General features: G+C 43.7%; 1 protein-coding gene and 1 long non-coding RNA gene across 2 annotated transcripts in view; one reads left to right on the forward strand and one right to left on the reverse strand.

Annotated features, from left to right (window-relative positions):
- The window catches only part of LOC115292206, a 74,992-nt gene that overhangs the window by 48,624 nt on the left and 611 nt on the right, over positions 1 to 25,757 (forward strand). Inside the window, exons 6-7 of the long non-coding RNA XR_003908857.1 lie at positions 10,579 to 10,663; positions 24,206 to 24,276. This is a non-coding gene — a long non-coding RNA (uncharacterized LOC115292206). The remainder of the gene's footprint in view (positions 1 to 10,578; positions 10,664 to 24,205; positions 24,277 to 25,757) is intronic.
- The window catches only part of CLSTN2 (calsyntenin 2), a 589,043-nt gene continuing 586,693 nt past the window's right edge, over positions 23,408 to 25,757 (reverse strand). Inside the window, exon 17 of the mRNA XM_029940160.1 lies at positions 23,408 to 24,921. Coding sequence (XP_029796020.1) covers positions 24,718 to 24,921 — 204 coding nt within the window. The 3' untranslated portion in view covers positions 23,408 to 24,717. The remainder of the gene's footprint in view (positions 24,922 to 25,757) is intronic.

The raw sequence follows: 25,757 nt of genomic DNA on the forward strand, positions 1-25,757 counted from the left end.
TTTCTAAGAGGGACTCAGATGAGAGCATCAGTGGTCAGCACCTCCAGGAGCTGGAGGAATGAGTGCCTGCCTCTGTCCTGAAAGAGGAGGGAGACAGACACTGGAGAGCACACACGTGGTTGGCCGGTTAACCCTTAAGTCCAGTGTGCCATTTCCCACCGTGCTTTACATCCCACCTCGCTTCCTCCTCTGTGTCTCCAGACAGCCTCAGCTTCCCGGTGCCAAAAAGGATGTTGGACTCAACACCACCACTTCCTGTGTGGATCTAAAAGAGTGTCTGGGGATCACGGGCAGGGAATTCCTGGGGCTCAGGCAGTGGCGCTAACTCACTCCCAGAATGCCGTCCTGCTGCTCCCGTCAGTGGTGCACAACTATTCTGGGCTCCACCAGCTATTGGCATAATCCAGCTCTTTAAGTTTTGCCAATCTGATGCATCTGTGAGTCTGATTTTGGTTTAAATTTACATTTTTATAATTGCTAATGGGTTTGAGAGTATTTTTATATGCCTTTTAGCCTCTTGGGTTTCCTTCTGTGATTTGTCTGTTCATATTCTTTGTCCATTTTTCTATCAGGTTGTTCTGAAAAAAATATTTCTGGACTCTTTTTAACTGGTAAACTTTCTGTGTAGATTTAATAATGATATCTAAAGAGTTTAAGCAACTCTTAATATTTCAGAATATTTCAAATGTTAATCAACCTTCTCTCTCTCTCTCTCTCACACACACACACACACACACACACACACACACACCGATTTGGAAGCAGGCTTCAGGCTCTGAGCTGTTGGCACAGAGCCTGATGCAGGGCTTGAACCCATGAAGCACGGGATCATGACCTGAGCTGAAGTTGGACACTTAACTGACTGAGCCACACAGACTCCTTTATGTAGTTAGTTTTTAACTGTGGGTTTCTTTGGAGTGGCTGCTTTTGTTTTTGTCTTTCCATCTTTCACTGCTTTCTTTGTGGTTACCACTAATCTTTTTACATCTAAATTTAGAAAAAAATTACAGTGTTTTCTACCATTTCTGGGTGAAAACTACCATCTTCTAGTTAGTCAAATCTGTAAAAAGCCAAAGGTAGAACTAGGGTTGGTTTTCCTAACTTTCTTAACCTCTCTCCCCTCTTATCTTCCTCTTTCCTTCTCTCTTTATTAGTCAGAATAAGAGTCTGGAAGCTGTGAGTTCCATGATTTGGGGGATGTTTTAAGGCCCAGGGTTTTGTTTAAAACAGAAGACTCTGAGGGTGCTGTTTGAGGGAAATATTTTTTATCTCAGGAAATGCACAGCCTGGGGACCATATGATATGCACACAAACTGTGCCATCATCCTGGGCGGGCACATTCTTAGGCTCTTTTTTCACACTTCCCCGCCACCATGGGAGAGACACCTTCGGGCTAGTCTGCTTTAGCATTCTGCCTGGGAAGTTTATTTCAGGGGAAGAATATATTCAGACCCATCTGTCTTGGGTTGAAATTTCCCCTGTGTACAGATCAAATCCCCCTGGGGTCCTGGTGCAGAGCCCAGGCGGCCTTGAAGAGGGACTGACAGTGCATGGTGAGCATGTGCCCCCATCCCCAGGAAAATTCAGGGGCTCCACCCCACTTAGCACGCAGTTCCGTTTTATAAATTAAAAAATTTTTTTTTACATTTATTTATTTTTGAGAGAGAGAGCGAGCGAGCGAGCACAAGTGGGGCAGGGGCATAGAGTAGGAGACACAGAATCCGAAGTAGGCCCCAGGTTCTGAGCTGTCAGCACAGAGCCTGATGCAGGGCTCAAACTCACAAACTGTGAGATCATGACCTGAGCCGAAGTCAGATGCTTAACCAACTGAGCCACCCAGGCGCCCCTCCTTTTTTTAAATTTAAGTTCCAGTGTAGTTAACATACAGTGTTATATTAGTTTCCGGTAGACATATCGTGTCTATAGTTGCATACGTTACAACAAGTCCATTCCCTAATCCCCATCCCCTCCACCCACCTCCCCTCTGGTAACCATCACTTTGTTCTCTATAGTTAAGAGTCTCTTTCTTGGTTTGTCTTCCCTCTCCTTTTTTCCCCCTCTTTGTTCCTTTGTTTTGTTTCTTACATGCCACATATGAGTGAAATCATATGTTATTTGTCGTTCTCTGACTTCTTTCTCTTAGCATCATACTCTCTAGCTCCATCTCTATTTTTGCAAATGGCAAGATTTCATTCTTTTCTATGGCTGAATAAAGTTCTAGTATGTGTGTGTATGTATGTATGAACATACACATACATGCATACCACATCTTCTTTATCCATTCCTCTGTGGATGAACACTTGGGTTGTTTTCCTAATTTTGCTATTGTAAATAATGCTGCTTTAAAGCAAAGAGTGCATGTATCCGTTTGATTTAGTGTTCTTGTAAATTTTTGGTAAATACCCAGTAGTACAATTACTGGATCATATGGTATTTCTATTTTAAGTTTTTTGAGAAAACTCCATACTCTTTTCCAGAGTGGCGCTGAGTTTGCGTTCCCACCAGCAGTGTGAGAGAAACATTTCTTTTTCTCCACATGCTCATTGATGCTTCTTGTTTCGTATGTTTTTTATTTTAGCCATTCTGACAGGTGTGAGGTGATATTGTAGCCTTGATTTGTATTTCCCCAATGATGAGTGACTGTTGAGTATCTTTTCATGGGTCTGCTGGCCATCTGGATGTCTTCTGTAGAGAAATGTCTGTTCATGTCTTCTGCCCATTTTTAATTGGATTATTTGTTTTTATTAGAGTGTTGTCTAGGCTCTTTATACATTTTTGATAACGCTTTCTTGCGTATTTCATTTGCAAGTATCTTCTCATATTCCATAAGTTGCCTTTTAGTTTTATTGATTATTTCCTTTCCTGCGCAAGATCTCTTTATTTTGATGTAGTACAAAAAGTTCATTTTTGCTTTTGTTTCCCTTGACTCAGGAAACATAACTAGAAGAATATTGCTATGGCCAATGTCAGAGACATATCTGCCTGTGTTTTCCTTTATGACTTTTTCTGGGTTTCAGGTCTCACATTTAGTTCTTTAATCCATGTTGAGTTTATTTTTGTGTACGGTGTAAGAAAGTAGTCCAGTTTCATTCTGTTGCGTGTTGCTGACCAGTTTCCCAGCACCATTTGTTGGAGACACTGTCTTTTCCCTGTTGCATATTCTTGCCTCCTTTGTTGAAGATTAATTGAACACCTAATTGTGAGTTTATTACTGGGCTCTTTTATGTCTGTTTTTATGCCAGCACCAGACTCTTTTGATTACTGGAGCTTTATAATATAACTTGAAGTCTGGGATTGTGTTCCCTCCAGTTATGCCTTTCTTTTTCAAAATTGCTTTGGATGTGTAGAATCTATTGTGGTTCCATATAAATTTTATTGTTTGTTCTAGTTCTGGGGAAGATGCTGTTGGTATTCTGATAGGGACTGCATTAACTCTGTAGATTGCTTTGGGTAATATGGACATTGTAACAATATTTGTTCTTCTAATTCATGAGCATAAAATGTCTTTCCCTTTGTGACATCTTCATTTCTTTCATCAGTGTTTTAAAGTTTATACAGTAGAGGTCATATCTCAGCAGCTAGGTTTATTCCTAGATATCTCATTATTTTGGGTGCAATTTCAAATGGGATTATTTTCTAATTTCATTTTCTGCTGCTTCATTATTAGTGTATAGAAATGCAACTGATTTCTGTTAATTGATTTTGTATCCGGTGACTAGTGAAATCCATTTATCAGTTCTAGTAGTTTTTTGGTGAAGTATGTAGGAATTTCTAGATGCAATATCATGTCATCTGCAAATAGTGAAAATTTTACTTCTTTACCAATTTGGATGCCTTTTATTTCTTTTTGTTGCCTGATTGCTGTGGCTGGGACTTCTAATACTATGTTGAATGAAAGTGGTAAGAATGGATATTCTTGTTTTATTCCCAATCTTAAGGAAAAAGCTCTCAGTTTTTCACCAATAAGCATGCTAGCTGTGAGTTTTTCCTATATGGTCTTTATTATGTTGAGATATGTTCCCTCTGAACCTACTTTGTTGAGGGTTTTTATCATGAATGGATGTTGTGCTACATCAGAGGCTTTCTCTGCATCTGTTGACATGATCACATGGTTTTTGTCCTTTCTCTTGCCGATGTGATATATCATATTGGTTAGTTTGTAGATACTGAACCACCCATGCATCCTGAGAATAAATCCCATTCCATCATGGTGAATGATTTCTTTAATGTGTTGTTGGATTCGGTTTGTTTGTTAAGGATTTTTGGATATGTGTTCATCACAGATATTGGCCTATAGTTTTATTTTTTAGGTAGTGTCTTTATCTGGCTTTGGTATCAGGGTAATGCTGTTCTCAGAATGAACCTGTAAGTTTTCCTTCCTCTTCTATTTTTCAGAATAGTTAGAGAAGAATAGATATTTACTCTTCTTTAATGTTTGGTTGAATTCTCCTGGTGAAGCATCTGATCCTGGACTTGAGTTTGTTGGGAGGTCTTTGATTACTGATTCAATTTCATTGCTGGTAATTGGCATGTTCAAATTTTAAATTTCTTTCTGCTTCAGTTTTGGGAGTTTCTGTGTTTCTGGAAATTTATTCATTTCTTTTAGATTGTCTAATTTGTTGGCATATAGTTTTTCATAATATTCTAATTGTTTGTATTTCTGTGGTGTTGGTTGTTATTTCTCCTGTTTCATTTGTAATTTTGGGTTTTTCTCTGTTTTTGCTCTTAATGAATCTGGCTAGAGGTTTTTCAAAAAAATTTTTTTTAATGCTTTTTATTTATTTTTTAAGACAGAGAGAGACAGTGTGATCAGGGGAGGGCCAGAGAGAGAGCGAGATACAGAATCTGAAGCAGGCTCCAGGCTCTGAGCTAGCTGTCAGCACAGAGCCCGACACAGGGCTTGAACCCATGAACCGTGAGATCATGACCTGAGCTGAAGCCAGACACTTAACCGGCTGAGCCACCCAGGCGCCCCTGGCTAGAGGTTTTTCAATTTTGATGATTGTTTCAAAGAACCTTCTGGTTTCATTGATTTTTTTTTTAATCTATTGTGGTTTTTTGATTCTATGTCATTTATTTCTACTCCAATCATTATTATTTACTTCCTTTCCTGGATTTGAATTTTGTTTGTTGTTCTTTTGCTAGTTCCTTTAGGTGTAATATTAGGTGTCATATTTGAGATTTTTCTTACTTCTTGGGATAGACCTGTATTGCTACAAACTTCTCTCTTAGAAGTGATTTTGCTGTATCCCAAACATTTTAAATCACTGTGTTTTCATTTTTATTTATTTCCAGGTACTTTATTATTATTATTTTATTTCCTGGTTGACCCATTCATTGTTGAGTAGCAAGGTATTTAACCTCCATGTATTTGTGGTCTTTCCAGGTTTTTTCTTGTGATTGATTGCTAGTTTCATAGTGTGTGGACAGAAAAGATTCATGGTTTGACTTCAATCTTTTTGAATTTGTCACACCTTGTCTTGTGATCTATTCTGAAGAGTGGTTCATGTGCACTTGAGAAGAATGTTTATTCTGCTGTTTTAAGATAGAATGTTCTGAATATATCTGTTAGATCCATGTGGTCCAATGTGTCATTAGTTCCTTGATGTTTCTTATTAACTGTTTTATGTATTTGGATCCTTCCATGTTGGGTGCATAAATATTTACAATTGTTAAATTTCATGTTGGATTGTCTCCTTAATATTTATATGTATATTTTTAAAATATTTATATATATTTATATATATGGTGGCCTTCATTGTCTTTTGTTACAGTGTTTGTTTTAAAGTCTATTTTGTTCTATATGAGTGTTACTACTCCAGTTTTCTTTTGACCTCCATTTGCATGATAAATGTTTTTCTATCCCCTCACTTTCAATCTGCAGGTGTCTTTAGGTCTGTAATGAGTCTCTTGTAAGCAGCGTATGAATGGGTCTTTTTTTTTTTTAATCCACTCTGTCACCCTATGTCTTCCAATTTGACCATTTTGTCCATTTATGTTCCAACTACTTATTAATACGCATGTATTTATTGCCATTTTGTTACTTGTTTGGTGGTTGTGTTTGTAGTTTTTCTTGGTCCTTTCTTTTCCTCTCTTTCATAGTTTGTTAGGTTTGTTTAGTGATACTCATGGATTCCTTTCTCTTTATTTTTTGTATAGCTATTACTGTTTTTTGATTTGTGGTTACCATTAAGTTTGTGTACAACACCTGCATATAAAAGTCTATGTTAAGCTGATGTTAATTCTAAACTCCTCTTTTTCTCTCTTTAGTGTTTGCAGTATTTGGGATCATATTTCATATCCTTTCATTTTGTGCTTCTCTTGACTGAGTTTTGCAGGTATACTTAATTTTTCTTTTTGCCTTTTTGCTTCTTATTTTTCTTAGTCTTACTTAGGTTTTCTATTTTCCACTCACAGTCTCCCATAATATTTCCTATAGGGCTGGTTTCATGGTCATAGATTAAATTAACTTTTGTTTGCTGTGAAAATCTATTTCTCTTTCCATTCTGAATGAAAGCTCTGCTTTTGATAGAGCATTCTTAGCTGCAGATTTCCTCCTTTTACCACTTTGAAAACATGGTGCTATTCCCTTTTGGTCTTTGGTTTTTGCTGAAAAATCAGCTGGGAATTTTATGGGTTTCCTTTTTATGTAACTCTCTTCTCTTGCAACCTTTATAATTTTCTTTGTCACTATTTTTGCTGTTTTAATTACTGTGTGTCTTGGTTGGGTTGAATTTGGGGGGGGGGATCTCTGCCTCCTGAATCTGGATCTCTTTTTCCCTCCCCAGATTTGAGAAATTGTCAGCTATTATTTCTTCAAATACATTTTTGGCCCCCTTTTCTCTCTCTACTCTTTCTGGGATCCCTGTAATGTGAATGTTATTATGCTTGATGGTCTCACTGAGCTCTCTAAGTATATTCTCATTATACAGTATTTGTCTCTCATATGTCAGCTTGTTTACTTTCCATTACTCTGTCTTCCAGGTTACTGATACATTCCTCTGCTTCTTGTAGCCTATATTTATTCCATTTAATGTATTTTTACTTTCATTTATGGAGTTCTTCATCTTTGATATTTTTTTTCCTTTATCATGGGTCTCACTGATGTTTTCCACCCTCTTGAGTCCATTGAGTATCTATGATCATTACTTTAAATTCTCCACCAGGCCTATTACTTCTGTTTTGCTTAGCTCTCCTGCTGTGGTTTTGTCCTGTTCTTTCATTTGGGACATATTCCTCTGTCACCTCATTTTGTCTGCTTCTCTGTGTCTGTTTCTGTGTATTAGGAAAGCAGGTATGTATTCTGCTCTTGAAAGTAGTGGCTTTACGAAAAGAGCTCTGTGCCTTCCAGTGCAGTATCTCCTATTTGCCAGAACCTGGCCCTTCAGGAGGGTTACCCTGTGTGTGTTGCTTGCATCCTGTTATTGTGTTTGAATCACTTTGCAGTCTAGACTTCTGCACTGACTCTCTGCCTGTTGTGGGCTATACTTGCTCTCTGTGGTGTTAATGAGATCCATGCAGGCTGGCTCTGAAGGGGCATGACTGCAGTAGAACTTGGGAGTGGGATGGTGGTGTTAGCAGAATATGCACTGAGCCTCTAGTCCAAGGCAGGATACTCAAAGCACAGTGGTTGCCAGGAAGAGGCAGGGGTGGCAGTGGCTGGAATTGCATTGGGCGGTGGCAGCTGCAGAGGATGTGGCTTGGTGGCGGGGGAGCTCTGTGCAGCACGTGGGCAGGGCACATGCTTGGTATTAGCAAAATTTGTAGTGAGCTCACTGCCAAGGCCAGCAGGCTTGGAGTAGGCGAGTCCTTGGGAGAATGCATGGGTGAGGTGCCCTGCTAGCAAGTTAGGTAGCAAGTGTCTGTGTAGTGCTGCCTCCTGAAGGTGGCCCTGTGTTTATAGTGGGGGTAGGGGAGGAAAATGGTGCCTGCCAGCTCCTTGGTTTCCTCAACTTGCTCTGAAATCAGAATAAACAGGTCTTCTTTCTATTTGCCCCAAGTCTTGTGGAAACTGCCCTTCTATGCTGCCTCTTCTCTCAGGGTGGGGACCAGATATCTTGCCCAGTGTTGAGTCAGCTGACTTTTAAAGCTCCAGGCTCCAAGTTCACTGTTATACAAAGTCAGGGAATTCAGCCCCTCTTGTTTTCAAAGCCAGATGTTGGGGGAATTTGTCTTCATGTGGACTCCCTGGTGCTTTTCCCTCTCTGGGCCCACAGCTCCCTCCTTCCTGTGGGCAGCTCTTGATCACATTTCTGCTCTTCCTAACCTCTTGGATGCAGCTTTTCTCTATATTTAGTTGTGGAGTTTATTTGGCCAGTCTTCAGGTTTCTCTCTTCTTTATATGGATATAAGTGATTTCTAACCATAAGTGTGGGAAAGGGTAAGCTCAGGGTCCTCCTACTCTGCCATCTTTCCAAGTTCCCAGCACACAGTTCTGAAACTGTTTCCTTAAGTTAATTTTCTCAGGTAGAAGTGGATATTCTCCAACACACCTCACTGATAGCACCTGTATCCTTGAGCCTCGACATCATATTTTGTCTTTCCTTATGTGCACAAGTTGAAAACTGGTGCAGGTGTGCTGGACATACACACAGTTTGCTAATCTCTGAAAAGCCTTCTTCGAGTTTCCTGGCGGTGAGCAGGCTGTCCTGCCACTCCCTTCTGGCAAACAGAGCCCACATCAGAGGCAGCTTATGGTGGAAGAAGCGCACTTCAAGTTGTGTTTTGGTCAAAATCTGTCAGAACCAGGCTTTTATAACCTTCCAGCTATTGTTGAGAGACAGATTGCACCAGAGGGCCTTTTTAATCAAAGTGCTCTCTTGCCAGGTGACAGAGCTGACTTATTTTTATAAAGTGAGAAGTTATTTTATCATTTATTAACAGAAGAAAAATATACAATGTCATTTTTCAATTTTTTAAATGTGTCTGGGAAGCCTTGTGACTGTCCATCACCAGCACTGCAGATAAGTAGCTACATTTTTCAGAAAGCATCTTGCTCTTAGGGATCCTTTCTTCCTGTAGCCTTGCCCCATGCCTAGAGAAGTGTGATGACCATGTGGACAAGCTCTGGAGTGCAGAATTCCACACAGAAGATAGTATTATATGTAGGCTGTGGCCAGCTCATCACCAGTATCATGAGCCATGCCATAAAGCTCTTTTGTGACTGTGAGGTCATTGTGCTCTTTTGGCAGATTGTGAGCATGGGATTGGCACAAATTTGACAAAAATCTGAGCCCATTTGGAAATATCCTTATGCTTACTGTACACACTCACTGATTCTCCATCAGGTGAGATCCTGGCTGAGATGCTGTGTTTCAGGAGGTGGAATCACAGGAAGAGTTTTGGAGTGAACATTGTAGGGGATGAAATTCAGAAAAAAAAGCAAGGTGCGGATCCTTCCAGATCTGTAGCCTGCATGTGTACTCCTGTCACGGCTCATTTTTGCTGGAAGAGGCACTGCTGGGAGGTATTTCTGGAAACTTAAATTCTCTAGTCTTCCCAATGAGCTTGTCTCTAAATACCTGCTGCTTTCAACTAGCTAAAGCTAACTTTCTCCTCTGCAGCTATGAAGCTCGACTGGTACACTTTCCCCTTTCTCTTCTCTTGGCTTAATTAGCACTTCTTTAGGGAACTTTGACCTTCCTGATAATGGCAGCTTAGCCTGTGATTGGTGGTCATAGCTCCAGAGGGGCTTCCTTTGTAGTGCTCATAATAAGTGCAATTGTACACTTAGTTATAGGGTTACTTAATAACTACTCCTTTCCTCGACGAGACTGTACATTCCATGAGGGCGGGAAGCTGGCACTGTGGGGGTCCCCGTTGCCTAGCACAGTTTATGGAACATAGGAAGCACTGAATGAGGCATTTTGGAACATCTTTGGACAATGAATAGATGAATAAGTGAAAACTCCTAAGTTTTTCCTGGTCTCCAGGATGATCATAGATTCCAGGATTTAGAGGTCAACAGAGACCATGGGGATGGCTTTTTGGTGTTACTTCTCTGGGAGAGGAGACCCATTTGTCCACGTTTCTAAGAGTGTATTTCCAAATAGTTTGTTATCCTGCTGGTTTGTAGACTCTCTCTGGCTTACATTATTTTACACTCATTTTAGGTTTTGAACTGTAGTTGTCTAACCTCAGTTAGTTCTCAGTTCCTATCTGGTATGTGCTTTGGGACTGGTGTAGCCCAAGGTGGTAAAAAGGAAAACCACATTTGTCACTGGGCTCTGACACCTGCACATTCTGCCTTTCCAGAGGCAACATTTCCATTTCAAGGCTGGTTATTTCCTAGCCGTGTGGGCAGACACTAGGGTTAGCAGCACCAGCATGGTATTCAGAATACCACATCTGTGGAGAAATCTGGACTCTGCCACTCACCTGCAGGGTGACCTTGACAGGAGACCTAATCCCTCTGGAACTCAGTTCCTTCATTTTATAAAATGGAATGAAGGTGCTTGCCACATAGGGTCACTGGAAGAATTGCATTAGAAAATACCAGGGAAGAGCATGGTCCAAAGTAAACACTGACCAAACCTTTGTACCTCTCTCTGTTCTTTCCCTTCCCCCTCTTTCTGCAAGTGCCTACACTGAGGAGATAAAGAGGAGTTCACCCATGGAGAACGTTGTCCAGGCTAGACCCCAGAACCATTGGATGAGTTAATGAGTGAGTGCATGAGGAAGGACTGAATGAATGAGAGTGTGGCCCACACTGTCTATTGCTAGGGGAAGTCCATAAAGTAATGGTCAGAGCTGTGACAGTAATTATTTAGTGAATTTTGTGGCAGACACTTCACAGATACTATCTGACTTAATTGTCATAAGAGTCCTTTAGGAGAGATACCATTATCACCATTTTATAAACAAGGAAAGGAAAGCTCAGTGAGATTGCCACATAGCAGCGATGACATGACTAGTAAGTGGTTTTACTAGGAGGGCATAGGTATATACATGTATATGTGTGCACGTGTGTGTGGTATTTATCTGTGTCCCAAGAAAACAGTAGGCATTCATGACATGGTTGAGCAATTACTAAATGGCTGTAAATGTTTCTGGTAATTAGAAGGGTAAAGATAGATACAGTGAAGGGTAGAACAGGAATAATGGTTTGACATTGTGGCCTAGAGGAACAGAAGTTACAGAGGGCTGTACAACCTTTTGGTCGTTTAGGGAAAATACCGGAGATGAGGGTTCTGGGCAAGGTCAGAAGGTAGTCCTCACTACCAGGAGCCAAGGCTGTGAGGCTTCGTGTGTAGTGTCCTGGTGAAGTCCCCAGACACATATGGAAGTCTCTGCAGAGACATCTTACCTAGGATGAAACTAATTGCTTGGTTCAGATGGTTTTCCCAATGAAACCCTAACAAAGGGAAGAACTCTGTGCTTCAGCCTCAGGTCCTTATCTTGGGCAAAGAAAACTTTATGAGGTGAAAGGTTCCATAGTCCAATTGGTTTGAGAAATACATGTAGTACTGATATTGATATCAGTGTATTAAAAGCATATAACATATAATTAATAGTATATAATCGATTATAACTTCACAATTAAGTTATGCATAATATAATATATAATATATAAATATATTTGTAACTATACATATAAAAATACTATATGTAACTATAATTACAGAATATGTACTATTTTACTGTATACTATATGTGCTTACATATTTGTACATAATAAATATTAGGACTTGTTAAGAACTCTCTAGAAAGAGAAAATCAGAAAACCTGGCAATAATGGGCAACCATTCTTGAGTTGACACAGTTGGCTGGAGGAGAGGGGCAGTTTTCTGTCTGGACTTGGCATGCGTTTTTCTTTTCACTGCAGGCCCCGCATAGGTAATTATGTTCACTCTTCCTGCCTTATGTCTGCAGGCATCTGAATTTGGCTTTGAACAACTTGTCCTATGATATGTCCCCCTCTCCCTCCACCCAGGGTACTTCACAATACTTGAGAACTTGGTCTGGGGGTGCAGTGGATGGTAGGATCACATTCAACTGGGGAAGTCAAGGATGGCATCACTGCAAACTCTGGAGCTTGGGAGTGGGCGCTCCCTCTAAGGATAAGATTTCCGTGTTCTCAGGTTTGGGAGGAGAGATGGTGTTCCACGGAGCAGGAGCTGCAGGAGCAACAGCTCGGAGGTGGGAATGCTCACCACATGTTTGGGAAAACCAAGACTTGGGACTCATGTTGGCTGACTGGGGGATATGAGGATTTTTCAGATATGAGGACCAGTTTCGGCCAGGTCATTGAGGACCTTGGACTTGAGGTTTAATTCAGTTTTGTTTACTTAATTCTCGCAGAGACCTTTCTATCCCACGCTCTGCACTAGAATATGAGCACAGGCATGATTGAGATGAAACCTTTACCTGAGACTTTTGTCCATAGCTTGGTAGTTTAGAAGCTGGTTGTTATACATGTGTGTAAGTTTTTGCCATGGACCCCTCTAACAGGTTAACCCAATTTGAAGCCCTGTAGTCAGGCCTGATAAACCCAACCTTTTAAGTTTACAGAATGGAGCTCATTTGCCGTGAGGACAGGGAGCCCCTAGAACTCCAGGGGCTTGTAGAGAAAGAGTAGGTTCCCAGAAGTCTGTAGCCTGTCCATGTGGGAGGCCACCTGCCAGCAGAGCTTCAGTAGGTGTGGGTCTGAGGAAGGAATCCAGGAAGCAGGTGGCCGCAGGGCTGAGGGATGAGGAGACACTTTAGAAAGAGACAAGAGGGAGTAGACACAGGAGGCAGATGAAGTATCTATCAGATGCAAGAACATCGGCCAGATTGCTTTGGGAGTAAGGGGGCGGGGCAGTCAGGGCTCTGGTAGTGAGCTGCTACGCTGGGCTCCAGGGAAGCCCAAGGATGGGGCATCGGGGTCAGTGTGTGGACAAAGAACAGACAGACAGACAAAGCTTTTTAGGCTTTCTGAGATGTAATACAAAAATATTGCTCAGTGTGATAAACATGCTGTCTTAACATGAGGCAGAAGAACTCTTATGATGTGAATGATCTGTGTTTGGGAGAAGGTAGTTGTGGACTGCTTGGGGGCAGAAGGATGGGCGGGATTTCGGCAGGGCGCCAGGGAATAGAGAAATGGGGAAGCTGCTTATCAGAGAGAAAAAGAAGGGAAATCGTCTCTTACTTCTGAGAAGGGTGAATGGGGAGGAGATTGGGGAGGAAAGAGAAGAGTGAGGCAGGCAGGCAGGTGGCACAGGGCTGGGGGAAGACAGTGCCTGTTGTGACATGTGAGGGTTACTGTGTCATGTGCAGCAATGCTCATCCTCATGACCCCAACACTTCTAAGAAAACTTTTCTTGAACTTTTCCTCCTCTTCTCTGGAACCAAAGGGCAGGCTTAACCACCTGGGTGAGGTCAATATGAAACAGGAGGGAGAGGCGGCTGTAACTCATAGAACCTGGGGAAGTGCTCTAGATCTCCAGCAGCTTTGCGTGGGGAGAGGAGCCCATCTTCAGTGGGCTTAAGGGCCAGGGCTGTACCCGGGTATGAGGCAAGGTCAGCATGGAGGAGCAGGAAGGAATGGACTAGGAAGCAAGGCTGTGTTCAGTCCCACCTGCCCTGTGGCAAGGCCCATAGCTCCTGTGCATCTCACCTTCTTCATGTGACCAGTGAGAACTGCCTGCTTCAGGGGTTAATGAAGACCACACACACGGGCTCCAGCACTTTGTAGGCACTCAGGAAGTACATGAGAATTGTCTTTGTATTGGTCACTAGTAACAGTGCTGCCGACTTGTGTTCTGGGGGTATCAGGGTGCCTTGGTGGAGGCCTGGAAGGGGCCAGCTCACAGCACCACCGCGCATGTCCCACACCCCTCTCTACCACACAAGGACTTCAGACAGAGCCCCCAGAGAATGTCGGCCTGGCTAGGCCATTCTCAGCGTCTTGCCTCATCACGTAGTCTGAAGGATGGAAACTCTCAGAGGTCATCTTTACTGTGAAATTCTAAAATCATATTTATTGACCAATTCACAGAAAGTGTCGTAACGACCACCAGCATGAATCAGTTAGTAGGCATTTACAAGTCAAGGCTGAAAATAAATATCTGTCTGTGTTGAATAGGCATTTAACAAATTACTTGGAAACTGCAAGAATCTTAATTGTTAGAAATTGAAAGTTTGTGACTCAAACATGGGTAAAATCACAGTCATGGGAAGAAGCCCAACAGATTCCTGTGATGGCTCTTATTTTCTTCCTGTATCTTTATATACATAGAGATCTCAGTGCCCTTCACTCTGTCAGCCTGGAGTAGACAGTACAGCTCAATTAGGGGAGGGCTGAGAGGTGTGGGGAGGGGAAGGGGCATTTTCTTTGATCATCTGTGATTGGGCAACCTCATTCATTGAGCAAGATGACCATGTACTCTCCTGAAATTAAATTCAACATTTCTACAAATGCATACAGTCCTCCTAACAAGATAGTCCAAAGTTGCATTGTATCACATCATACACAGTAGTATATTTAGCAAATAAGTAAATTTTCTATACTAAAAGAATTCATTTTTTTTTTTTGAGGCAGCTAGATGAGCTCAGAAGTCTGACATGTGCCAGATACACACTGGCCCACCCCTGGAGGTGAAATTTCCAGATATGTGTGATGGGAAAGGCTGAGAGAAATCACTAGACCTTTTAGCCTGACAGAGCCCAGAATGGTTCCATTGAGTTCCAGAATTGTGCCTGAAGTTGGCAAAACCCAACAACATTGCACCAAGCATTTAGGAAATGGCAAAAGCAATAGGAGGGTAGCCCCCAGCCCTGTGCCCTCTAGAAATAGCTTGTTAGGTGTTATGCAGATGAGGTCTAAGTGATACAGACCTACTGTGTGCAGCATCCTAAGTGAGATAAACCCACTATGTGTAACATCCCAATTGATACAAACCCACTATGTACAGCATCCTGGCAAGAGGCAGACCCAGTGCCTGCAGCTGGCTGGACATTGCTCTGAATCTCTGACTTCTTGCAGGCCATTTCTTAGCTGGATTGTGATGGTCTAGAGGGGGCTGCAGTAGGCCTGATTCTCTATGGCTCATTTAATTGGGGATAGTGAGTACTGAGTGTTTACCCCGTAGTGACAAGCTGGACTTTCCATTTCCCAATGCTTACCAAACTCCTACTATGTACCAGGCCCTGTTCCCAGTGCTTTGAGAGCTAAAAGTAAATGAGAATAAGAAAAAGTGTAACATCCAAACCTGTGCTTCTAAGGAATTGAAAATGTGGTAGGACCATTGACATCTTTATTCTCTATCCTGCATTGTGTGTGTGTGTGTGTGTGCGTGCGTGTGTGTGTATGCACACAGCATACATAATTGTCTGTTCTTAGCCTACTTATATCTGATAACTTATATTTAACACATTAACTAATTTTCCAAATGAATGCTCCGCCAAGTCTTTCTCAATCTTACCTTACTGACGGTGTTCATGCCAATAACATAACACACCCAACTCTGATACCTACAGATTTCTTTGAAAACAACCAACTTCTACATGCAGTTTCTTTTCTAAATTTACTGGCTAGTTTTCTTCAATTTCCTTCCAAGCCGTCTGGCTCAGGGCATCAGAAATGTTTTTTTGGAAGTCACTGAGGTCAGGCTGGAAGCAATCAGGTGCATTGCTCCATCATGACTAGTTCAAGTAAGAATGAAAATTCCTTTGAACAGGTCTGACTTTGGAGGCATTGATTTGACTGCCTTTCTGGTCACATGGCCAGGCTTACCCCCAGGTTGCTGAAACTTGGATTGAGTCTTTCAGTCCAGAGCAATGCTCTGGCTTCCCAGGTGAGGGGGTTCCTGTTCTGTCCCTGTTCCCCAGCTTTCCCTGTTCCCTCTCTAACTGAGTCAGCTTTCCCATCGGTCTCTCTTTCCTTGCCTTTTGAGCCCTAGTTATCAAGCCTAACTTCCTAATCTCCAAAAGCTTTTGCCTTCTTTCCACTACTTGAAGCTTACAAGTGAAGATGTGCATGGTCTCTTCTGAATCCTGCACCTTGGCAGCTCCTTTGCAGCTGAGGGAGGAGCTTGAGGGTGGGTTCCACATTGCCCAGGATGGATAGTCTGGTGTCTGCAGGGTGGAGCCCCTTGTCACAGAGACCCTAATGAATCCTTCTCCTCCCTTTTTTACAGAGTCTGGACTCTAGCTGAGACCCACAGTTCATTCTCTGCTCCTGCAAATAGACACAACCTGTAGGCTCCTTTCTCCGATAGCTCTTTCTCCTGGGGAAAAGAACACTTAATGTGTGTGTGTGTCCATGTCCCGTTTTGGTTTTGAAATGCTCAGTAAAAAGGGCCTGGGCAGCAGAGATGCATTTTTCATTTCCAGATAAAAGCAAACAGCCGTTAAAGCCGGCATGTTTCTATTGCCTGTGATTAATATACACTGTGTTCATTTTGACTCTTCTTGTGTCTGTTGCCCTCTTTTCATTAGTCTGTTGGGGACTGAGCTTCATCTTGACGGATCTCCTCTGCAGCTAATCTGGTTAAAGGGACTGCAAAATAGTGTAGGACTAGAGTCATTAACAGACTGGGGCTTCCTCTCCTCAGTCTGGATGCTGCCTAGGACCTGGAGGGTGGAACAAGCGGGCTCATCAAGGCCCCTCTAACCCTACTCTTTACTTAGGAGTGCCTCTTATTGGTTATAGACATGGAAGGGCCATCATTCAAACTCCACTCCTTTCTTTTTCTATCCCTCTATGCACATCCACTCCTCTTTAGTCTGATTTTATGAAAGATCCTAACTTACATACTAAGAAGATGGAGGAGTCTATTTCTATTGAAGCTTCTTAATTTTTCACATCATTTGCTGAGGTCAGGTGATCTCTGATATTCTATTTAATTCACTGTCAAGCCCACGGTGCTGTGACAAGTCAGTGACTCTTCTTGAGAGGAGTCTGTGATAGAGGAGGCAAGAGCTGGGGGCCATTCAGCTTCATACAACCATGTTTTCTGGGGCCTAGTCAGTGTCCCCAATGGGGGCCTGAGCACTGTGGTTCCATTTCTTTCACTTGACCATTCCCGAGGAGTGGGACCCTGACTTCAGACACAGATCTCCTCAGCGGTCCAGAAGTAGCAGCTCCTATCTGCCGCTCAGAGTGGGAGGAACTCGCTGGAGTTGGGACCTGGTTCTTTCCATGGTTTATGACAAATGGAAATGGCTGGCATGGCCCACACAAGGACACACCCAGCCTTCCCAGCCGGCGTCCCTCACACTTGCTCTTTTCACCTGGTGTCCTGGCTAGATTGGAGCTCCAGACTCTTCTGTCTGTATACAGATCTAAGTTTGCCAGAGAAGACAGAACTACTTGAGGCCTGTCCACCCACGTCCTGCCAACCCATTCTTTGTCCTTTTGTCCCACAGGGGACTTCATTAACAAGTGACTTCACTTCAGGGAAACAAAATTGTCTCAAGGTCTTGGGAGAGAGATGTCGCATCAGAGAATTCATGACGACAGGCCAGGCTGTAAAGAAAGTTCTTCTGGACCTAAGTGACATGAACACTTCTTGGGATTGCTCTCCCCCATGCCTCTCACAAGCAACTGACAAACTCTATTGGTTCTTTTTAGTGTAATCGAATGGATTAGAGATGGTTTCTCTTGATATGATCACTGTGGTCTCAGGAGATTGGGCATTTAGTGAGAAGACTTTTCCACAAACTGAGCTAAAGATCTCCTTTAGGGAATTTGGGAAGACTCAGTGAGGACATGGCTGATGGGACCAGGAATGTCCCTCTGATCAAGAGGGAATTGGGTTCTTAGGAACTAAGCAGCAGGGGCATGTTCTCCAAGACCACATGGCTGGGTTCCCCCCCAGCCCCCTCCTCCTCCATCCTTCCACTCTGAGACCCAGTGCCAGGTCCTCTGACTCCCAGTGTCAGAAATCCTTCTAGAAGGACAGATTCTGCACCACAGGTAGGTGTAAATGACTGATAGAGTGCCAACTAGTTTTTACCAGGAAAGTTGTAGACCTTCGCAGAGTTTAAACCATGAATCAAAAACCCAAATCAATACATAGCAGACCTAAGGCTTCTGGGAGGTAGGAATAAAGGGAATTGGTGGAGATCAGCACTTTGCGGGTCTTAGAGAGGCCAAGGTCAACACAGATTCTGTCTGGAGGGAATGCTGCAGGTTTGGTTTTGGGTTTTGCTCTCTACATTTAGTATCATCCACAATGAGTTACTGCCCTTCCAAGAAAAGCCATTCACTCTCTATCCAGTTTTGTGTTTGGACGGCGATGCTGCGTGCCCTTGTCTTATTACAGATGGAGCAGCGCTGCAGTAAGCTGGCAGTGTCCTTAGATGACCCCACTCCACTGTGTAGGCCCTGGTGGCTCCACATCAGAGGCTGTATTAGGCCCAGTTCTCTTGGTGATGTAAGGACACTGCTACAGTTTGATCATTTCCCCTAAAACATGGCTTTTCAGGAGGCTGCTCATCTATGGGACTCTGGAAGGCAGCCTCCCTGGGGATGGGTAGCCTCACTGTAGCCTCTCCTGTTCTATGTCTCTTTCCAGGATAAAAGGGGCCAGATGAGCAGGAGGAGGCTCCTGCCCCATAGGAGTGGAGTTGGGACTAGGCTTAATGTTCCTTGAAATCACTGCTTCAAGGGAATATGGATTAGAATCTGGAGGACTGTGGAGGGTTCATGGGAGAAGTCTGCTTCAGCCCCTTGTCTTCTACACTAGTGATGGACTGTCTTATCCTATTAGTCCTCCTTTCCCAGTGCCAGCGCAAGTCACTGTCATCCTGTCAGTGGTTTTCAGACCTTGGTGCGCATCAGGATCAGAGAGCCCTAAAACATACACATCTGGGCCCCACCCCTGGTTTCTGGTGTAGTAAGTATGTCTTGGGTGGATCCCAAGATTTTGCATTTCTCATTCATTCTCAGGTAATGCTCTGGTCCGGGGACACACCTTGAGGATCTCTGCTCTACAGTGTCTTGTGGCCCATTAGCAGGTCCTGCAGAGTCAGGCCCTTCTTCCCTCCTCAGCTCTGACTTCAGGCCTCAGGGGTACTCCCTCACATCAGGATTTTCATGCCTTTGCAAGTTGGTACATACCAGGCCCTGTACCTGAGTTACTTTCCAGATATTCATGCTTAGGAATTCATCCTACTGTTCATACTTAAGAACTTCCTTTGGCCTACTTTCACTGAATCTCAGCCATCAGCCATGTGACATCCACATGATGGGCAGGGTGACTGGCTTTCATCCATATGTGACCTGGGTCAGGTTGGGGCACTGGCTGCTTCTCTAGAGCTCTCCTCCTCTCTAGCCTTGGCGGTGTTGTGTCAGGGCTCCTAGAATCACACCTACCATCTAACTTAGGGTGGAGAACTGCCAAAGCAAGTCACATACATCCCCCAACTCCACACTTGTGTCCACACCAATCCCAACTGCTCTCAGACAGCCTCCAGCATTGAAAAGGAAGCATGCCAACAGCTCATGAGACTGGGAGACCCTTCTGGGCAGAGCCATGCCTCATCCATTCACCATTTCCCTGTTTCTGGCACAGGGCCTGGCACACCACGGGTGCTCAACAAGGATCTGCTGAATTACACTGAACATGGCTGTAAACATAGAATCCCATCTGTTCACTAATGGCATCCAGGGAATGTCTGATTGCTTTCTGGGGTGCTGGTGGAGGGAACTTCTTGTGTCTCTTTGTGTCTTCCTGGGAGAGAGTCAAGTTTGACATCTAGTCCATAGCTCTTGTAAAGCCAACTCTCCTTTGTAGTTGGTGCCAAAAGGAAAACTAGAACAAGATCTATAAAGTAGGAACAGAATAAATTTATAAAGTAAATAAAGGCAGGGAAACGAAGGTGTTGGAGTAGACTTCAAAACTTTCACTGCTCATTTCCTTTGCCTAGAGTTGGGCAGAGGAAAGTGATTACATGAAAATTAAATTGGGCCAAGGGCTTTGGCTTGTCAGCCTTGATAAAAGTCTGATGCAGATAGAGGATCTTGTACCGTCCATAGCCCTCCAAAGTATTTGCAGGGGCTTTGGAGATCCCCCAAAGGCCTGAGAATAATTGCACCTAAAAATCATCTACTTTTCACTTGTAAATTAATTCAAAGAATTAAACTCACTCCCTCACTTTTTTGTAAAACTGATTTGGTTAATTTCAATGAGAGTATGGTTAAAAAGTTCTCTTTTCTTCCTCTTGCTAATATTGAATCATAGAGCCAAACAGACTGCTAATTTTGAAATGTGCTGGGTAGGGCTTTCTACTGATTATGTTGCTATTGATTCAAATAGTCAACAGTCTTTAGGATCATTTTTAGAGCAATAGCCTGAGCAGGACTGAAATGGAAATCAGTCTGAGATAATGAATACTCCTGCTTAGGAATTATTATGGGCTGAGTCGTGTGGGGAAGGTGCTGTGCCTGGGAGTTGGCCTGGAGTTCTAGGGGGTTAGCACTCAGTGCTCGGTCAGTTCCTGGACCCAGAGCTTTGGGTTCTCAATGAATGATGAATGCTTGCCTCTTGCCTGTGTTGGAGTCAATTTGACCAGTAACAGGTGTTTTGTTTTGTTTTGTTTTTTGGTCGTCATTTCCTCCCTGGGACATGAACATTTAAAACTGCTTAATTAAGGTCTGTGGCATGATTTGGTGTTCATTTTGGAGGCTAAGGTCTCTGGGTAGCTGAAGGAAGGGTCTAAGATAGCAATTTACTTTCCGTTGGCAAACGGAGGGCCGGTTCCATGAACTATGGTAGAGGTGTGCAAACTATAGCCCCCAGGCCAGATCTGGCAGGTTGCTGGGTTTTGTATGGCCCATGGGCTCAGAAGAGGTTTTCAGTTTTTAAGTGGTTGAAAGTAAAAATTAAAAAAAGAGTAATAAAATTTCATGATATGTGAAAATATGAATTAAAGTTGCTTGCTTTTTTAGTATTCATAAATATTTTTTTGGAACATAGCCGTATCTATTGGTTTATGTATTGTCTGTGGCTTAGTTCATGCAACAGTGGCAGAGTTGAATACTTGCTATACAGACCATATGGCCTTTCAAAACACAAAATATTTATGATCTGGCTCTTCACAGATAAAGTGTGCTGACATCTGTATGTACAAGCATGAAGGACACTGCTTCCCAGCAGGAGTCCTCTCCCTGGAGGGTCCATGTCCACAAGGTTCAGCTCTTGGTCCCTGCAGAGATGTATGGTCTAAACTCTGCTTGATAGGATGATTGAGAACAATGCAAGAAAGTGGTCATGAAATAAGATCCCAAGAAATCACATTTTTGTTATCTAAATAAATTTGGGCCATGGTCAGCTTAAAGAATTTGATTAACTTACTAGAATATACTTTCAGTATTCTTTAAGAGAGGTGACAAACTAGTTGATTCCTTTACTCCATTGAAGCAACTCAGTCTGTACGGTCTTTTTCCATTTCAACCTCCTCTTCCTCCTTGTTACCTGAGTCACTTGAGCGGTTTCAGCCTATTTTTCTGCTCCAGAGAGCAGAATCTGGTCATCCTCTTGGCAAGATAAGCCATGGTCGCAGCTGTACCTCTGGGGTCTGAGCCTGACTCTGCTGCTGCTGCTGTCTGGATGCCAGGCTGCATGGTGTCTGGGTCACCTGGGAGTTCTGGTTCCCGGATACCAGCATAGGGGGTCTGAAAAATGCTGGACTGATTAATGACATTTTTCACTCCTAACTAGAATATCTGGTAGAGGGCAAGTTACATTACTTGCCACTCACCTGAATACCCCCTGATGCTTCTGCTCCTTTTATATAACCACTCCTCCTCTTTCTCATCCATGGTGATGAGTGGGACTTGGACATGATGCTCCTCAATGGGTATTTATCAAGCGCCTCGCTTATGGAGCTGACATGCAATGTGACCCCCACAACAGGAGCTGTTGGACAGGGTCCTGGTGTGTTGTTCCCCTTGTTTCTCTGCATCAATCTAGTCACAGAGGATTCAACTCTGCTGCCCTAGCCAAGTGCCACTTTGACCTGCTTCTCCCATGCCCTCTCCCAATGTGTGCCCCAAAGAGCTCACTCAACCCTGAGTAAGTGATGCAGAAGTTGGAGACAGCCACAGGGCCTGAGGAACAGCTTCCCACGCCAACCAACCCGAACAGACTGAGCAAGGTGCTCTATGAAAACCAGGCTTAGTGTTTTAGATGGAAATCCAGTTAAAAAGCATTGGTTGTGATGGGCCCTGGGTGTGGTATGGAAGTGATGAATCACTAAATTCTACTCCTGAAGATAATATTGCACTAAATGTTAACTAGATTTATGTAAAAAAGAAAATCTTATAACAAAAAAGAGTTGTAAATCATAAATCTGGCTTTTATTGCCGGATTCTGTTAGCTCCTAAATGCCCTAATGGAGAATCTTTTTTTTTTTTAAGGGAATTGGGAGGGCTAAGCAGTATTAAGATTTTCTCCTAGCATGACACCCTCGAGGTCCATCCACTTTGCTACAAATGGCCATGTCATTCTTTCTCATTGCCATGTAGTACTCCATTGTGTATATATACCACATCTTCTTGATCCACTCATCATGTGGGGAGAAGCACTGGGTGTTATATGGAAACTAATTTGACAATAAACTATTATAAAAAAAATAAATTTTCCTAAAAAAATTTTTTTTTCTCCTTGTTGATGTACAGACACACACTGACAGAAAAGGACTTTTTCTTTTTTGGTTGGGAGAATTCACAGATGTGTCTATTTCCATTCAATGAATATAAAATCCCAAACTTCTGCCTACATTTTTCCCTAAGGAAAAAATGAGAGCAGTTGTAATTGGGTTTCTCTTCTTCCTATGACTTCTCTCCCCACTCTGTGTCTTTCTGTGCCTATCTGTTTCCCCTCTGCAACTGTTACGTCCTCTGAGGGAGGAGCCCATCTCCCTCCGCTTTATCATTTCCTGGCTGCTGGTGGAGTGCTTAGCACATAGTAGGTCCTCTGGCATGCCTGTTAGCTGCATAAGTAGAATCCGGGTGGGGGCACTGGACCGCAAGTGGAAGGCGGGGAGTCTAGTCTTGTCGATACCTCAGTTTCTTCATAATGGAAATGTTCCTGACCATAGAGGTCTCAACTCCCTGATAGAATTATTGTGAGGCTTAAAGGAGGGAAGAGATCTGCAAATCCACTTTCAGTGGTGGGAAAAAGCTGCTTAAGGTAGTTTTCTTCAATCAGAAGGTTGCAAAGGCCTGTCATGGATCCTCACTGGGTGGAGGACATTGATGCTGGTCCCCTTTATACTCTGTTGTGGTGACATGGTGAATAGAATGAACAGATTCTCAACTTCCCTTTGAACCTGAATGCCACTGTGACTAGGGGCCAGCTCTGTGCCTATGCCAATGTAGGATGGGGTGGGGGAGATTGGGAGGATGGAGACACATTGTACATACTGAGGACAAAGCCAGAGACATTCAAAACAAAGTTGGTCTCAGAGCCTCATGGAAGTCCTAGAATGGTCTATTTCTTGCCTGCTATTCTCTTGGTCACAAAAGAGCACGGACGAGTTACTATAGCAACAGTTCTCATGAGGTGTCCACATTAGGATGGAGGTGGAAAAGATTTTCTTATTAAAATAAGAAAGAAATTAGGTTTTCAGATCTATTTGCCCTCCACCCAAAGCATTGCTCCTTTGATGAGAATAAAGCAGAGGCTACTATCCCAGCTTCTAATTCCTGGCATTCAAATCTCCACACTTTCATTTTAGATCTGGCACAGTTCATGCTTGTCCTAATACATCCAAGAGGAATGTATTTTCTTAAGAGGAAAAACGGTGAAATGGGGGATGAGGGACCCCAAGACTAGATGCTGAGAGCCTTCTTAACCTCTGGCTGGGGAGACCCCATCTACCCCTGTCCCCCAGATCTGTGCCCACCATACCCTGCTGTGCATCTCATCAGCCCTTTTTTTTGGTCCCTGGCTGCAAGCTTGTCATGCGGTCACCTGGCACGGTGCCTTTGGCATGCTTCCTGGTTCCTGCTGTGCTGTGGTGGCAGCCCCCAGCAGGGCACCAAGGCAGGTAGGTTTGCAGAGAGCTTTGGCTGGGGATCAGGCCCTGCTGTGGCCACGGACCTACTCTTGGTTTTGGACTTTTCATCTAAGCTTATGTGGCTTCCAAAAGGACAAAGGAAAGGCTTTCCTAACTGGGGAGAGTGTACGTATGCATTTGAGTGTGTACGCACCTGTGTGTGAACCTTTCCCTACATGTTTAGTTTTGCCTCAACAAGGACTTTCCTTTAAAGTGTTAAGGACTTAGACCTCTTGTGTGTGAAGTCTGACCATCTTCCCTGTGTGAAGCCACCTGAAGAGTCAGGTAAGGAGAACCTGCTGGTCTGTGTGGAAGAGGAGACGGGGTCAGGTGCACGCACAGTGAGCTGGAACCCAAGGTCCCTGGGCACGGGGAGCCTGGGGGGAGGTGAATGACAAAGGCTTACTTTATCCCCTGCAGAGAAAAGCAAAGGCAGAACTCTGCAGATTGGCTGTCAGGATGCTGGGTGAGCCCGGGGCAGGAGACGTGGGGGCTACAGGACAAAGTCCACCCTGAAGTCCGCATAATAATGACCCTGGGCTTCTTGGAACTGCCCTGGGACTGGGACTTGGGGAGTGCCCAAGGCATAAAGGGTGGCTTCCAGGACACTGGGGAAGGCCTGCCCAGACCTGTCCTAGAAATCAGAGGCGACGTGTGATAGACTTGGGTGTACATTGGGGTGAGGCTTACAAAAGGGAACCGTGGGTGGGCACAGACAGCCGGGCACTAGTAGGGAAGGGCAGAGTCATCCCACTCCAGCTGGGCTTGCCTGGCGCCACTCTGCCCATGTCTGCCCCTGCCCATCCCTTCCTCCTCCTCTTCCTCCTCGCTGTCCTCTGAGTCACTGCTGCTGGAGCTCACATCTTCTACTTCCTCCTCCTCTTCCTCCTCCTCAGTCTCTTCTTCCCCATGCCCTGGTTCTTCATGTTTCTGGATATCGGGGAGAGAAGGAACATGCTCATCAGGGGCGGAATGAAAGCCACTTTGGAGCTTCTAGGTTTCTCCCTCCACTGAGGGAATATTTTGGGCCCCTTGACATCCTTTCCCTTCACGCTAAACCCTTGGGCCTGGAGACCTGACCCCTAGAGGGGAGGTCATCTGGTGAAAGGGAAGTGGGAGGGCTAAGGACAGACAAGAATTAGCAAATTCCAAGATTTGGACTCAAGGTAAATTATGTGTTTTAAACACAAGACATCGAAGCTCATTCCTTATCCCTTCCATCATTTAATGAGCCTTTTACGCCAACGTTTGCTCTCTGGCTTTTTTGAAGCCTATCTGTATGGAACTTTCCAAGTCTTAAGTATTTGCTTTTCCATGAGAGAATGGCATTTAAGCTTGTAGCCTGTTTCTAGGTGAGATTATATTCTCTGGGAGCAGGTTTTCTAAGCTGAGACTCAGGTGCACTGCCCCTCAGAAATATTGCTTTGGGAAGGACAAAGGTCTTGGTCCTCATTTTCCATGCCTTCATCTGAGACTTGGGTACTCAAACTCAGCCCTACTCTTTTCCAGTTCCATTCCCCCTACGCTCCTGGCCAGGATCAATCCTCCTGGATTTATGTTTTGAGTTGATGAAACAGCCATAAAAAATGTTAGCTTTTGTGTGATTGCGTCCCCTCCCTGGAGTGGCTTCCTTTCTACTCTGCCTCCTGCCCTGCCCCCATCCTACTCCATTCTTCATGGCCTCTCTCAAGCTAACCTCCAGAAAGCTTTCCTGAACACTCGAGCCTCAGTGGATCTCCCTACTCATGCTTCACTGACCATTGGAA

This window comes from Suricata suricatta, chromosome 5, assembly GCF_006229205.1.
Source record: "Suricata suricatta isolate VVHF042 chromosome 5, meerkat_22Aug2017_6uvM2_HiC, whole genome shotgun sequence".
Lineage (NCBI taxonomy): Eukaryota > Metazoa > Chordata > Mammalia > Carnivora > Herpestidae > Suricata > Suricata suricatta.